Raw genomic sequence first — 17,147 nt, forward strand, 5'->3', positions numbered from 1 at the left:
TCAGGGCCTGAATTTCTTAGGCTACCCAAATAAATCAAAACCAGGTTGCTATTCAATCAAGGGAAGGTTTACTTCTCATTTCCTCTTATTTTCTTTGGCATACCAACACAAAGTGTAGGGTTGGGGATGTTATTCATTAATGTCCCCATTCTTGGCATCCTAACTACTGGATCCTAACTATTCCCCCAAATCCTGATAGGCACCAAAAGCTCAGCCCAGACTCTCAGCTGTCTCTTTCAGTTTGGTCATCACCTCCAGGACAAAAATGGCCCTAAGTGCTGGCTTACTTCTTTGGGTTCCCATCATCTCTTATATCTTAACACTAATTCCCCATTAGCTCTTTGATGCTTTTAATATAATCTTTACATTTATATTTCATGCTTCTTTTTTTAGTTACCTTTTGATGGGAGGATTAGTCTGAATTACTTAGTCTGCCATTACTGGAAATATAACTCACCAAATGAGCTATTTATATTTCACTTAGTATAAGAAATCACTTTAATCAATATCCATGATGTTGCACACCAGACTTAAAATACAATTTAGCTGCTATTTATTCCTGAATCCTCTCACAATGAATGGAATATCAGTAGTCAATACAACCAGTAAATACACAACAAAAAGCCAAAGAGATACAACTCTTAGAAATATTGTTCAAAGTGATATAAATGTGACAGTTAAGATAGAAGTTTGACCATAAAGAAATGCAATGACTAAATCATGTTACTGCAAAAACATAACAATAATCATGAATTAATGCAATTATCTTGGGCCTATCAAAGCGAACCCCATTTTGCTTAAAGTCTCATGCCCCATTTAAATAGCTTTGTATGAAAAGCATTAACTAAAACTTTAAACATGAACATGAACATTATAAGGGTAACCTATTTATTACTTCACCAATAAAATTTCTGACTAATCAAAACTAATTGATCGTAAATATAACAAATTTCCTAATCCAGCTTAAATTTCATGATCCATCATTTTAATAACATTTATGGCTAACACTCCAAATTCCTTGCCCCTAAATTTCATTATACTCATCGGGATGAGCTCAAATACCTACTTTCTCCATGCCTGCACTCAAGCAGCTAAGGACTGCTGGAGAGAGTGATATAAAAAGGCATGTTGGATTTCACTGTAAATTCATGATCACTAATCTCCAAAGGCCTTTCAAACTGCCTAATAACCTACAAGATTTCTTTGGAAAATTCACTCTCCTGGTCTCCAAAAAGATTATTTCAAACCTTTGGTACTTCTTTCAAACCTTGGACCCTTCCCTCTTCCCCCTCATTCTTTTTTTTTTAATAAAGAATTCTTTTTTTTTAAAGATTTATTATTCATTTATTTATTTATTTATTTTTATTTTTATTTTTTGGCTGCCTCGGGTCTTAGTTGCTGCACTTGGGATCTTTGTTGTGGTGCGCAGGCTTCTCTCTAGTTATGGCGTGTGGGTTTTCTCTCTCTAGTTGTGGTGCGTGGGCTCTGTACTTCGTGGCACGCAGGCTCTAGGTGAGGTGCGTGAGCTCAGCAGTTGTGGCACGTGGGCTTGGCTGCCCTGCAGCATGTGGGTTCTTAGTTCCCTGACCAGGGATCGAACCCGCCTCCCCTGCATTGTAAGGCGGATTCTTTACCACTGGACCACCAGGGAAGTCCCTTCCCCCTCATTCTTAGCAGATGACTTTACCTTCTACTTTACAGAGAACAGAAAAGACAATAGGTCAGAACAACTTATCATCCAAATGACAAAAACACAATTTTACTATTATCTGAAACCATCCTACTCTTCTATCCTGTTATAATAGAGGGGCTGCCCTTCCTCCTCTCTAAACGAATACTGCCATATGTGCTTAAAATTGCACCTTTTCCTGCCTCCTCATAAACCCTGTACTATCAATCTCTCCTCCTCAACTGGATCCTTCTTACTGACTTTTAAAAATGTCTCTCCTACAGTCTCTTCAATAAGTGGTGCTGGGAAAACTGGACAGCTACATGCGAAAGAATGGAATTAGGACATTCTCTAACACCATACACAAAAATACACTCAAAATGGATTAAAAACCTACATGTAAGGCCAGATACTATAAAACTCTTAGAGGAAAACATAAGCAGAACACTCCCTAACATAAATCGCAGCAATATCTTTTTTGATCCACCTCCTAGAGTAATGAAAATAAAAATGAAAATAAAAACAAAAATAAACAAATGGGACCTAATTAAATTTAAAAGCTTTTGCACAGCAAAGGAAGCTATAAACAAAACAAAAAGACAACCCACAGAATGGGAGAAAATATTTGCAAATGATGAGACAGACAAGGGACTAATCTCCCAAACACACAAACAGCTCATGAAGCTCAATATCAAAAAAAGCAAAAAACCTAATCAAAAAATGGGCAGAAATGTACACACTGCTGTATTTAAAATAGATAACCAACAACAAGGTCCTAATGTATAGCACAGGGAACTATATTCAATATCTTGTGACAAACCATAATGGAAAAGAATATAAAAAAAGAATGTATATATGTGTATAACTGAGTCACTTTGCTGTACAGCAGATTGGTACAACATTGTAAATCAACTATACTTCAATTAAAAAAAAAGAAAGAAAGTAAAAATAAAATAGACAGGGCTTCCCTGGTGGCGCAGTGGTTGAGAGTCCGCCTGCCGATGCAGGGGATGCGGGTTCGTGCCCCGGGCCGGGAAGATCCCACATGCCGCGGAGCAGCTAGGCCTGTGAGCCATGGCCGCTGAGCCTGTGCGTCCGGAGCCTGTGCTCCACAACGGGAGAGGCCACAACAGTGAGAGGCCCGCGTACCGCAAAATAAATAAATAAATAAATAAAATAAAATAAAATAGACAACCAACAAGAACCTACTGTATAGCACAGGGAACTCTGCTCAGTATTCTGTAATAACCTAAATGGGAAAAGAATTTGAAAAAGAATGGAAAAAATAAAAATATTTTTTAAAAAAAGAAAAAAATGGAAGATCTAAATAGACATTTTTCCAAAAAAGACATACAGATGGCCAAAAAGCACATGAAAAGATGCTCAACATCACTAATTATTAGAGAAACACAAATCAAAACTACAATGAGGCATTACCTCACATGGGTCAGAACGCCCATCCTCAAAAAATCTACACACAATAAATGCTGGAGAGGGTGTGGAGAAAAGGAAACCCTCCTACACTGTTGGTGGCAACATAAATTGGTACAACCATTATGGAGAGCAGTATGGAGGTTCCTTAAAAAACTAAATATAGAACTACCATATGACCCAGCAATCCCACTTGTGGGCATATACCCAGAGAAAACCATAATTCGAAAAGATTACATGCACCCCAATGTTCATTGCAGCACTATTTACAATAGCCAAGACATGGAAGCAACCTAAATGTCCATCAAAAGACGAATGGATAAAGAAGATGTGGTACATATATACAATGGAATATTACTCAGCCATAAAAAAGAAGAATATGATGCCATTTGCAGCAACATGGATAGACCTAGAGATTGTCACACTGAGTGAAGTAAGTCAGACAAAGAAAGACAAATATCATATGATATCGTTTATAAGTTGAATCTAAAAAAATGGTATAAATGAACTTATTTACAAAACAGAAATAGAGTCACAGATGGAGAAAATGGATATCGGGACTGACATATACACACTACTATATATAAAATAGATAACTAATAAGGACCTACTGTATAGCACAGGGAACTTTACTCCATACTCTGTAATGGGACTTTCCTGGTGGTCCAATGGTTAAGATCCCATGCTCCCAATGCAGGGGGCCCGTGTTCTATCCCTGGTCAGGGAACTAGACCTCGTATGCTGCAACAAAGATCCTGCATGCCACAACTAGAAGATCCCATATGTGGCAACAAAGATCCTGCGTGCTAAGACCCAGCACAGCCAAATAAATAAATATTAAAAAAACAAAACTCTGTAATGACCTATATGGGGAAAGAATCTAAAAAAGAGCAGATACATGTATATGCATAACTGATTCACTTTGCTATACATCTGAAACTAACACAACACTGTAAATCAACTGTACTCCAATAAAATTTCTTTTAAAAAGACAGAAACAATAAATATCCATAACCTAATTATTGATCCATCTTCTCCCTTTCTCAAATTTCCCAAAAGAGTTGTTAATCACACTGTTTCCAACCCATACTAATCTGGCTTCTGAATCTAGCACTCCACCAAAATGGTTCTTCACACTTAAGAATTCCAGGTCACCAAAGCCAAAGACACATTTCTTTCATTATTTTATTGACCTCTTAGCAATAATTGGCTTCGTGGACACTCTCTCCATCTTCAAATACTGCTCCCTTGACTTTCATGACAACATTCTTGGTTTACTCTGTCCCCTCCTGATCATTCTCCTTTGCAGGATCATGCTTCTCTATCCAGCCAATAAATGTTGGAGTTTCTCTAGGCTCTGTTGTAGACCCTCTGCTCTTATGCTCACCTATACCTGCTGGCTTCAATTATCACTTATTTGCAAGACTTAGAAATTATTATCTATAGCCTAGCCACTCTCTAAGCACCAAAACCCACGTATCTAACACTCTTTGCCTGGTTATCTCATAAAGTACCTCAAACTCAAAATGTCCAAAACAGAACTCATGAGCTCCTCTCCAGACCTGATCCCTCTGTTGTTTTCCCCCTCAGTGAACAGCACCACCATCTATCCAGTAGCAGAAGCAAGAAACTGAGTCATCCTTGACTCCTCCAATCCCCTCTGTGAAATAATCCAACAGGTCAATTCAGTTTTACTTCCTAAATACTGAGTTCATCCATTTCTCTTTGTCTCCACTGCCCTAGTCCAAGTCACCATCATCTCCCTAAGACTACTCTGATAGTTCCCCTTGTACCTGACTCCAGTGACTATTCCCTAAGCCGTTCTCCACACACAATTGATATTTTCAAAATCTGAAATAAAGAAGAAACTAAAGCACAGCCTAGGAGGTCCTGCCCCTGCATGGCTGATACCTACTGACCTCTCCAGCCCCGTCTTCAGCCATGCATGTTTTTTACAACAGGCACGGTTTCTTTCAGTCTCAGTTACCCACTGTGTTCCTTTTGGCCTTGCTGTTCTGAACAAAGTACTCTTTCCCTTCCTCTTCGTTTCACATACTCCTACCCACCTTTCAGATCTCTATGCCAACTCCTTACGGAGGGAGACTTTGACTTCAAGGTCCAGATCAAACCAGCCTATTACAGAAATTCTTCAAACATTCCTTTGCCTGCTTTTTCCCCCTTTTTGACATTATTGCCTGAACTGTAAGCTCCATGGAGGCAGAAACTACCCAGTTTTACACACTACTCTCTGCCTTGCACAGTCTGCAACACAACTTTGGCACTTCATAAATATGTACTGTATGGATGATGATGATGAAGACCTAAAGGTTCCTTTCGTCCACTCACGAAACTTAATTACATAACATTTTCAAGAATGTTAGTGATCAAGGACTCTAACCTAGAGCAATACTCATATATTGCACCAAGATATACGTGCAAGGATGTTCACTGCAACACTGTAATATTATTAATCTGGAAACAACCTAAATGTTCATCAATAGGAGACTGGTTAAATAAATTGTGAAATATGCACAGCTTGGAGTATTACACAGCAGTTAATATTACACAGAATGATGACCTAATTATATTATTGAGTGAAAAAGGCAAACTAAAGAATAACATGAATAGTCTGATCCTATTTCCAGAATGAAAAACAACATATAGTTTGTGCCTGAAACGTATAAAACAAGGTCTGAAAGGAACTGTGAACAGTGGTTACCTCTAAGAAGAGATGTAAAATGAGGGAGTGGTGTGAAGAGATTTCTATTTTTTACTATACTTACTTAAGCATTGCTTTAAGTCTTTTCTACATGAATGTATATTTACATTTTAAAAACAATAAAAGAGGAAAAGCCTTAAATACAAAGTGTTAGTGAGTGCTGTAATTACAAAAGGCAACATTCAAAATTTACCTTTGTAAGCTGAGTGGGGTCAAACCGAAGAACCTTTTGGTTACAGCAGGGATAGATTCCAGTGCCAACAGAACTTAGCGAACTTCCTGCAGTAGGATAAATCACTGTTTCTGAGTGATACTGACAATGTGAAAACTCTATACACAGAAAAGCCTGAATAAAAGAAATATGTAAAATCAAGTATTATTCCCACAATGAAATTATATATCTCAAAAATACTTCACTCAAGACCACATACTGTATGTTCCATCACATAAAATGTACAGAAAAGGCAAATCTCTAGAGACACAAGGCAGATTTGTGGTTGCCTGGTGTTAAAAGTGAGACGGGGTTGGGGAATGGCAGCAAATGGATATGAGGGATCTTTTTTGGGGTGATGGAGATGTACTAAAGTTGGATGGTGGTGATGGTTGCACAACTCTGTAAATTTATTAAAAATTAGTAAATTGTACACTTAAAGTGAGTGATTTTTATGGCACGTAATTATACCTCAATAAAGTTATTAAAAAACAAAATCAAAAACTATTAAGTTCAGATGAGTTAAATTGATCTTGATGTACATCTAATTTTATAATTGGCCAATCACATAAGAGGTTTTCCAATGGAAAAAATTAAATGAAAATTTGCCTCACTTATTCTTTGACGTATTTTTTAAGGTAAATACTTAGCATCAGTATTAGTGACAACTATGGAGTAACCTTGAATCACTGGTGAAAATTTTATTGAAGTTTAATTGTAAAATTAATAGTCATGTTTCAGATACATTTATAAGTTGGTAAGATAATTTAAAGAAAATAAAAAGATCCTGAACACAAAAGCAAGAAAGGATAGTCTATAATTCAGAATTCTTAGTTGTTAGTTCCAATTATGATTTTCAAATAATAGTTTTTAATTAAAATTTTCTGCATCTGATAAAAGCTATAAGGTGCACACTCATACAGTGTTTTGCATACAAACTATTTTATGAGTTTATGAACTCTCCATAGTAAAATGTTAAATATTATACATCAAGACTCAATTTCCTATGAAGAAGAGAAAAAAATCCTTCAAATTTTCTGCGTTCTGACATGCTAAACAAGTCAGGTTTTAGAAGCCTGATATCCTTGATTATTAGCGACACTCCATTGTGGGGAGGACCACTACATAGCTATTAAGTTAATATAGTTTGAGCAGGCTAACAGTTGGGACTTAGGCTTATGTTGCTAAATGGAACCAAAAAACCAACCTGACAATATCAAGTGCTAGTGAAGATGTGGGGCAACTGGAACTCCCATACATAGCTGGAAGGAATGCAAAGTGGTTCAGGGACTTTGGGAAACTGTTAGGCATGGTAAATGTTAAGCTTACATTTACCATCAATCCAGCGATCCTACTTCTAGGTAACTACCCAAGAGAAACATATTCACATGAAAGCCTGTATGGGAATGTTTATAGATGCTTTCTTCATAATGGCCCCAAACTAAGAAACACCTACCGTCCTTCGCTGGTAAGTGGATAAACATACTGGGATATATTCATATGATGGACTACTATCTAAGGCTAAAAAGGAACAAATTGATAGATACAACAATGTGAATAAATTTCAAATCCATTTTCCTAAGTAAAAGAAGCTAGACTCAAAAAGCTAAAACTGTATGATTCTATTTATATGACATTCTGGAAAAGTCAAAACTATAGAGACAGTAAACAGAACAGTGGTTGTCAGAGCCTGAAGTGGAAGAAGGAATTGACTAAAAACAGGCACGAGGGAATTTTTTAGGCTGACAGAAGTGGTCTATGCTTTGATTGTGGTGGTAGTTACATGACTGTATGAGTTTGTCAAACCTCACAAAAGGATAAATTTTACTGTATGGAAATTATACTTCAATAAATCAAGGTTTTAAAAATTGTGGGGACATAGGGAGTCTACTGCTCTTCCTTCCTTCTACTGAAAATAATTACCCAAGTGAGAGAGGAAAAGAACTGGGGGCTGGGAGACCTGAGGGATTCAAAAAAAAATTTATGTAGAACACTCTGGATTTATACATAAGACTAATTTGGAATGACTGTGACCAATAAAGATCTATTTATTCTAGAAAAGGATTTATTATAGGTACCTTCAAATAGCAAGCTTTCTTGTGCTTTTATGATAGACTTCATTTAGAAGAAAATGAACAAAACCTTTCTGGTAACACAATTATTTTAACAAGAAGGGTGTATCTCAATAGTATCCTATCTGCAAGGGTGTTTCTGAATTTCTAAAGAAATTTATGGGCTAACAGAGAAACAGTTTGGCTGGAAATAATGAAAGGCAGTGAGAATTCTGTTATTTTTTTTCCATTGAAAAAAATGGATTTGATCACTTAAAACCTGTTGGTTTAATAAAAATTCATCAAGTAATTGATTGCTTCAGCAATGGAAATAAAAAAGAGGAAGAACCATAGTATGAGAAATGAAGTCAGATGCAAGCAATGTTTAACAGCACCTTCGTTTTGACAGTAGTTTCTTAAAAAGATGTCAGATATTGTACAAACACACCCTAATTAAACAACATATATCAAAAGAGCCTGCTCTCAATGTTTGCAGAGCAGGATATTAAAAAAAGACAAAACTCACCTGATAACATCTTGAACAAGTTAGCCAGTTGACTGTTCCCCACAAGCGCCAATATACATCTCTCCAAGATTTTAATTCTTCAGAAAGACTATTCAAATACTCATGAACATCCCAAGTCTTATCTCTGGGGAAAAGAGCCTCAGTTGTTACATTATTTTACACACAAGCAATATAAACAATTTAGTTCAAACAAATATTTTAAAATTTGTGACATATTTTCAAGAACATTCCCCAAAAGATGGCTGTGGAATGGACAACACTGAATGGTAGATAAAATTTCATTTGGGAGTTTGTTTATTCTTTTTTTTTCCTGTGGACAACAGAAAAAGTTGTGACAGACTGAATGCCAAATTATTTTACTATGCTAGACAAAGGGTTATAAATTAAATATAGTTTGAGCAGGCTAACAGTTGGGACTTAGGCTTATGTTGCTAAATGGAACCTTTTATTCTAATTGTATATATTATAAAATAAGTTATTAATTATTGGTGATTCTAAACATTCAATTAATGTATTAGTTCTTTATATTATTTTCACAAGGCATTTTCTAGTAGTTGAGTAATAAAGTAATGAAAAATCAGGTCTTGGTAATAAAACATTTTTAAGTTATGTGATATAAACTTATAAAAAACAGGCAAGGCTTTTAACTCCATTTGCTATGGTCATATGTAAGAGGTTCCTATTTTTGTCTAAGTCCCCAATCATTTTGAACTTTTGTTATTTTTGTCCTTAGTTCAATAAATAAAAAAATGCCATCATGTTATTAGAAATTACATCTGTTTTAAGTTAAAGACATTTTTGAAAAATGTCATCAATAGCTGACTTGCAGGAAAATACTTTGAATAAAACAACAAAACTGGATGTTGAAGTTAATATCCATTCATTCACACAGTAATGTTAATAGTTATTGCCATCAAAATGGAAGTAATTTTCAAAAGGTAAATCAAGTCTCAAGATAAAAAAGTATAAAATTTGATAAAGGAGGCAAGGATATACAATGGAGAAAAGACAGTCTCTTCAATAAGTGGTGCTGGGAAAACTGGACAGCTACACATAAAAGAATGAAATTAGAACACTCCCTAACGCCATACACAAAAATAAACTCAAAATGGATTAGAGACCTAAATGTAAGATCAGACACTATAAAACTCTTAGAGGAAAGCATAGGAAGAACACTCTTTGACATAAATCACAGCAAGATCTTTTTTGATCCACCTCCTAGAGTAATGGAAATAAAAACAAATGGGACCTAATGAAACTTAAAAGTTTTTGCACAGCAAAGGAAACCATAAACAAGACGAAAAGACAACCCTCAGAATGGGAGAAAATATTTGCAAACGAATCAACGGACAAAGGATTAATCTACAAAATATATAAAAAGCTCATGCAGCTCAATATTAAAAAAGCAAACAACCCAATCCAAAAATGGGCAGAAGACCTAAATAGACATTTCTCCAAAGGAGACATACAGATGGCCAAAAAGCACATGAAAAGCTGCTCAACATCACTAATTATTAGAGAAATGCAAGTCAAAACTACAGTGAGGTATCACCTCACACCTGTTAGAATGGGCATCATCAGAAAATCTACAAACAACAAATGCTGGAGAGGGTGTGGAGAAAAGGGAACCCTCTTGCACTGTTGGTGGGAATGTAAATTGATACAGCCACTATGGAGAACAGTATGGAGGTTCCTTAGAAAACTAAAAATAGAATTACCATATGATCCAGCAATCTGACTACTGGGCATATACCCAGAGAAAACCATAATTCAAAAAGACACATGCACCCCAATGTTCATTGCAGCACTATTTACAATAGCCAGGTCATGGAAGCAACCTAAATGCCCATCGACAGACAAATGGATAAAGAAGATGTGGTACATATATACAATGGAATATTACTCAGTCATAAAAAGGAACGAAATTGGGTCATTTGTTGAGACGTGGATGGATCTAGAAACTGTCATACAGAGTGAAGTAAGTCAGAAAGAGAAAAAAAAATATCGTATATTAACGCATGTATGTGGAACCTAGAAAAATGGTACAGATGAACCGGCTTGCAGGGCAGAAGTTGAGACACAGATGTAGAGAACAAACGTATGGACACCAAGGGGAGAAAGCCGCGGGGAGGGTGGGGATGGTGGTGTGATGAATTGGGCGACTGGGATTAACATGTACACTGATGTGTATAAAATTGATGACTAATAAGAACCTGCAGTATAAAAAAAAATCCCAAGTGCTTATAATAACTAATGTATATTCCCTTTATTATATGGAGAGAAAAATGAAATATTTTAATGTTGACTGTGCTATTATTAACACTAGGGTCAAATGTCATGTGTTTCTCTGGGTTTCTGTTTTAATGTTTAAAATATGAAATCTAGGGCTTCCCTGGTGGCGCAGTGGTTGAGAGTCCGCCTGCCGATGCAGGGGACGTGGGTTTGTGCCCCGGTCCGGGAGGATCCCACATGCCGCGGAGCGGCTGGGCCTGTGAGCCATGGCCGCTGAGCCTGCGCATCCGGAGCCTGTGCTCCGCAGCGGGAGAGGCCACAGCAGTGAGAAGCCCACATACTGCAAAAAAAAAAAACAAAAAACAAACAAAAAAAAATATGAAATCTAACATTTGTAGGGTTTTTTCTTTAGTAAAAGTACTGTACATTTTTAATATAGGAAAAAAAGCAAAAAGCAAATGAAAATCATCCATAATACTATCACTCAAAGGTAACACCACAGTTAACATTTTAGTGAACATGTTTCTAGTTCTGTTTTATAACCTGTTTTTCTTCTTATTTAATTTACCACTAACACTTTTCTGTGTGAGTATATATTCTTTTACATTCTCAAAGGCTGCATATTAAGAATTGATTAGATGTGTTTTATACAGATATACTATTTTACGGATATATTTTAATTCACTTAATCATTTGAGTGTTTTTTTTTTACTTTTTCTTATTTATATAGAGCAATAAATGTCCTTATTAAGTGCTTTCACAAATCAACATTACCTCTCTGAATAAATTCCTAGCAGTAGGATACTGTCAGAGAATATACATATATATTTTAAAGTTTTTGTTATCCTGAGACATTATACCGATTTATAACACTCTCTCCCTACTCCCCAACTCAGGATGAGAACTAGTTTTGAACTTAAAGGGGAATTAAAAAGGACTATACATTAATGGAATACTGACAAAGTATGAAGAATAAATTATGAAAAATCCAATTTTAAAGACTATTTGCCTCACTCACCAAAATTTATCAGAAAGTAAATTTGGTTGTCTTCTCAAAAACACTTATATAATAGATAACTAAAATCTGTTAGTGAAAAGAAATCATTTTAATGGCACTGATCAGAATATCTTTCAAGATAAAATAAAGCTTTTACAACAACTTTGTTTTGAAAGTAGCACCTTTCTAAATCAAAGTTGGATCATTGCAGAAAAGATATTATCCTATTCCTTATAAGAGTAGTTTTGCTTTTAATAAATACACTATTAATTCACATTTAAAAAGCTGTATTTTATTTTCACTATACCTTATATGAATGTAGATAATATTTCCATGTTGATCCACATTGATTTTTCCAGGAATGCAAGGAATTCTTCTTTCTGTTTCTTTTGTTAAAAGTTTCTTACACAAACAGCATCTATAACACAAAGATACAATCAAAAAACCAAACAACCCGATTAAAAAATGGGCAGAGGAACTGAATTGACATTTTTCCAAAGAGGAAATACAGATGGCCAAAAGGCACATGAAAAGATATTCAACATCTAACCATCAGGGAAATGAAAATCATGACCACGATGAGATATCACCTCACATCCATCAGAATGGATATCATCAAAAAGAACATAAATAACAAATGTTGGCAAGGATGTGGAGAAAAGGGAACCCCTGTACATTGTTACTGGGAATGTAAATTGGTGCTGCCACTGTGGAAACAGTATGGAGGTTTCTCAAAAAAACTAAAAATAGAACTACCATATGACCCAGCCATTCCACTCCTGGGTATATATCCAAAAAAAGAAAAAAAAAACAAAAAACTAATTTAAAAAGTTACATGCACCCCCCCAATGTTCATAGCAGCATTATTTGTAATAGCCAAGATATGTAAGCAACCTAAGTTCCATCAACAGATGAATGGATAAAGAAGATGTGGTATACACACACACACACACACACACACACACACACACACACAATGGAATATTACTCAGCCATAAAAAATGAAATTTTGTCATTTGCAGCAACATACATAGACTTGGAGGGCATTATGCTAAGTGAAATAAGTCAGACAGAGAAAGACAAATGCTATATGTTATCACTTATATGTGGAATCTAAAAAATACAACAAACTAGTGAATATAACAAAAAGGAAGCAGACTCACAGATATAGAGAACAGACTAGTGGTTACCAGTGGGGAGAGGGTAGGGAGGGGCAAAAGAGAGGTGGGGGAGTGGGAGATACAAACTATTGGGTATAAGATAGGCTCAAGGATGTATTGTACAACACAAGGAATATAGCCAGTATTGTGTAATAACTGTAAATGGAAAGTAAACTTTAAAAATTGTATAAAAAATTTGGGACTTCCCTGGTGGTCCAGTGGGTAAGACTTCACGCTCCCAATGCAGGGGGCCCAGGTTCGATCCCTGGTCGGGGAACTAGATCCCACATGCATGCCGCAACTAAGAGTTCACATGCCGCAACTGAAGAAGTCTGCATGCCACAACTAAAGGATCCCTCATGCTGCAACTAAAGATCCCATGTGCCACAACTAAGACCAGGTGCAGCCAAAATAAATAAATAAATAGTTTAAAAATAAAATAAAAATTGTATTAAAATTTAAAAAGTTAAAAAACAACAACAAAAAAGAAGATACAAAAACATCCAAGAAGAAAATTTCAAATGTAGTAAAATTAAAGAATTTAGCTGCATTATATAGCATACCAAAGAAAAACATATCACTGTACCTGTATAATGTTGCTGCATTATTCTGAGAATCTGGATTCAAGTACTCAGGATCAAATAGTCTCTCAATCTTCTTACAAAAAAGTTTACTATTAAGAACAAATGACCAACAAATTAATTTTTTATATCTACTTTATTAAAGTTACTTGACAGTGATGAAAATAAACACTGACCTATCTGCACATGTAGAAAATAAGACTAATAAATCCTTAAAGAGCCCTTCCTTGGGAATTTATAATAAATATTTAGTGTTCTAAGTAGATAAACCTACTAATGAGAACTGCCTGATCAAGAATCCATTTTCACAAGAAAAATGAGACAGATGGATATCTACCCCTTTGTCCTTTGTTAAGGAATATTCAAGACTGAGGATTTTGCAAATTTAACAATCCTGGGTCTATCAATAATTTGGTATGTGATCTTTGGCAACTTAACATCTTTGAACCTTATTTTCTCCATCTATGAAATGGGGTTAGTAATTTCAAATGCATAAGATTTTATGAGGGTTAATGAGACAGTCTTTTTTAAAGAGTGCCAGACAGTATTAAACATTCAATAAATGTTAATACTTTATTACTATGCATAATATAATAATGTTCTGCATGAACTTTAAGTCTTCTAAGTATATCATTAATTCCAAGTGTACACCCTGACTGTCTCCATTTTCTCTCAAGTAATGTCTGCTATTAAAGGCCAATCTGGATTTAGGATCCTGATTCCATTTTTAAGTATTTAGCTCTTGGATAATTCCCCTGTGTCTCATTCCCCTTAAGGACTAAACTCTTAGATAATTCCCTGCACTATCAATTTCTCCCACTATAAGGAATCATCCTGATCAGCATATATAAATATAATCTAGTATCTCCCTTCTTAAAAAAAAAATCCTTTCTTGAGCCTACCTATCTGAAATAGCTACTGCTGAATTTTTCTGCAATCATTCAGAGCAAAACATCTGAAAAAAGTTGTTTAAATCCAATTGGCCACATTTCTGTTCTCATCATACCCTACAGGGTAGCAGCATTCCACACATTTGACCACTTAATCACTTCCTCCTTTTTGAAACCCTCTTTCCTTTTGCCTTCCCTTTGACCCCCTGGCTCCTCCTTCTCTGGCTCCTCCTTCTCAGGCTCCTCACTGGCTCCTCCCTTGTTGAACCTCCAAATGTCAGACAGTCCTTATCAATACTCTCTTGCTAACAATTAGAAAATAAAATAAATAAAAATAGCTTTTACAATAGCACAAAAAAATTCAAAATGCCTAGGAATAAATTTAGTTAAAAAAGGAAAAGTATCTCTCACTAAAAACTATAAAACATTGTTAAAATAAGTGGAGTGTTATACCATGTTCATGAACTGAAAGACTCAATATTATTAAGATGTCTCTTTCCAAATCTACAGGTTGAATATTAACACTCAAATCTGCAGGGTTGTGTGTGTGTATGAGAGAGAAAGAAGAGAAAATGGGCAGGCTGATTATAAAATTCATATGGAAATGCAAAGTATATAAAATGACCAAGACAGGGCTTCCCTGGTGGTGCAGTGGATGAGAGTCCGCCTGCCGATGCAGGGGACACGGGTTCGTGCCCCAGTCTGGGAAGATCCCACATGCCGCGGAGCAGCTAGGCCCGTGAGCCATGGCCGCTGAGCCTGTGTGTCCGGAGCCTGTGCTCCGCAACGGGAGAGGCCACAACAGTGAGAGGCCCGCGTACCGCAAAAAAAAAAAAAAAAAGATCAAGACATCAATCTTGAAGGAAGGCAAAGCTGGAGAATTCAGATTACTAGATACCAAGAAACATTAGAAAGCTACTGTACTTAAGACAGTGTGCTACTGATAAAAGTACAGACAAAGAAATAAACAGAACAAAATGGAGAATTCAGAAAGAGACCTCACATGTACAGTCTCCTGATTTACAGTAAAGATGCCACTGCAAGTCAGGGGAGAACATATGGTATTGCTAGGAAATCTCATTCACTTCCATGGTTTCAAACCTCACCTACTCTTATATTTCTATTTTAAGCCCTGACCTCTGACCTAAACTTCAGATTTACATATCCAACTATCTCCTTGCCATCCTACCTGTGTGTCCAAGAAGTATATTAAATATATTGAATAATCTTAACAAGACCCAAACCCATCTCCTGATTCCCCTCACCCCAGTCATTGCCCTATTAATGACACTAGCACACTTCGTTGCTCAACCTTAAAACCTAGTAATTATCCTAAAATACTTTCTCTCTTCCCACATCATTCCATTTGAAAATCTGTCAAATCTTTCTATTAACATATTCTGAATCCATCTACTTCCTTCCAGCTCCCCTGCCTCCATTCTAGTCCAAAGCCTTTCATCTCACTAGACTGCTGCACTAGACTTCTAATAGGTCTTGCTTCTTATATTCTTATAGTCTATTCCCCACAGAGAATAGACTGAGCTCTTAAAAACAAATCAGATCATGCCACTCCTCTGCTTCCATTCCACCTAGAATAAAGTATACACTCCTTGCTATGACTTAAACAGCCCCTAAGTGCTGCTGACCTCATCTCATACCACTCTTCCCCTTTATACTAAGGCCTGTCTTAATAATTTTTAACATAATTCACTACCACAATCTGCTTATATGTGCCTTATTCAGAGTAACCAATTTAATTACTAATTCTTACCTGAGCCACTGGCTCAGGATATATTTTACTTCATTTAAAAAAAATGGAGGGCTTCCCTGGTGGCGCAGTAGTTGAGAGTCCGCCTGCTGATGCAGGGGACATGGGTTCATGCCCCGGTCCGGGAAGATCCCACATGCCATGGAGCGGCTAGGCCCCCGTGAGCCATAGCCGCTGAGACTGCTCATCCAGAGCCTGAGCCTGTGCTCCACAACGGGAGAGGCCACAACAGTGAGAGGCCCACGTACCACAAAAATAAATAAATAAATAAAAATAAATAAATAAATAAATAAATAAATAAATAAATAAATGGAAATAGATTTCTAAATATATTCTAAATATAGAATTTTTACTAAAATGAAATAGAAATAATACATTTCTTCTAAGAGGAACATTACTATTAAAATTAAATTTAGGGACTTCCCTGGTGATCCAATGGTTAAGACTCTGTGCTTCCACTGCAGGGGGTGCAGGTTCGATCCATGGTCAGGGAACTAAGACCCACATGCTGTGCGGTGCCACCAAAAGTTTTAAAAAAATAAATAAATTAAATTAAAATTTAAAAATTACCTCCTAAACTTATCTTTCTTGTCCTTTAAATCATCAACTTCACTGTGTGTGAATAGATCAGCTATACGTGTAAGAAGATTTGCATTAATACAATTCATGTTGCATGGGGTAGCTACTATGGCATTCATATTTTTGTGGCAATACTGAATACACTGTTCAACCTAAACAAAAAACACAATAGAAAATGAATATTGAAGATAGTAGCATAAAGGATAATGTCCTATCAATACTTTTCAAAGATAAGATTCATTAAAAGCCTAATCCATGTATTGCTACACAATAACTTAGTTCTGCCTATTTGGGTTAACCTACACTGTTCCAAAGTGGTCTAGCAGGTCAAAT

The 17,147-nt window shown here is 36.0% G+C and overlaps 1 protein-coding gene across 3 annotated transcripts in view; it reads right to left on the reverse strand.

Annotated features, from left to right (window-relative positions):
• Positions 1-17,147, reverse strand: part of SANBR (SANT and BTB domain regulator of CSR) — a 68,220-nt gene that overhangs the window by 31,051 nt on the left and 20,022 nt on the right. For all 3 annotated transcript variants that reach the window (XM_081254623.1, XM_081254622.1, XM_081254624.1), the window contains 5 exons: positions 16,806-16,966; positions 13,583-13,669; positions 12,144-12,254; positions 8,608-8,731; positions 6,013-6,165 (listed from right to left, as the gene is read on the reverse strand). In XM_081254623.1, coding sequence (XP_081110749.1) covers positions 6,013-6,165; positions 8,608-8,731; positions 12,144-12,254; positions 13,583-13,669; positions 16,806-16,966 — 636 coding nt within the window. The remainder of the gene's footprint in view (positions 1-6,012; positions 6,166-8,607; positions 8,732-12,143; positions 12,255-13,582; positions 13,670-16,805; positions 16,967-17,147) is intronic.

The sequence above is a fragment of the Mesoplodon bidens genome, assembly GCF_964165515.1.
Source record: "Mesoplodon bidens genome assembly, chromosome: 14".
Lineage (NCBI taxonomy): Eukaryota > Metazoa > Chordata > Mammalia > Artiodactyla > Ziphiidae > Mesoplodon > Mesoplodon bidens.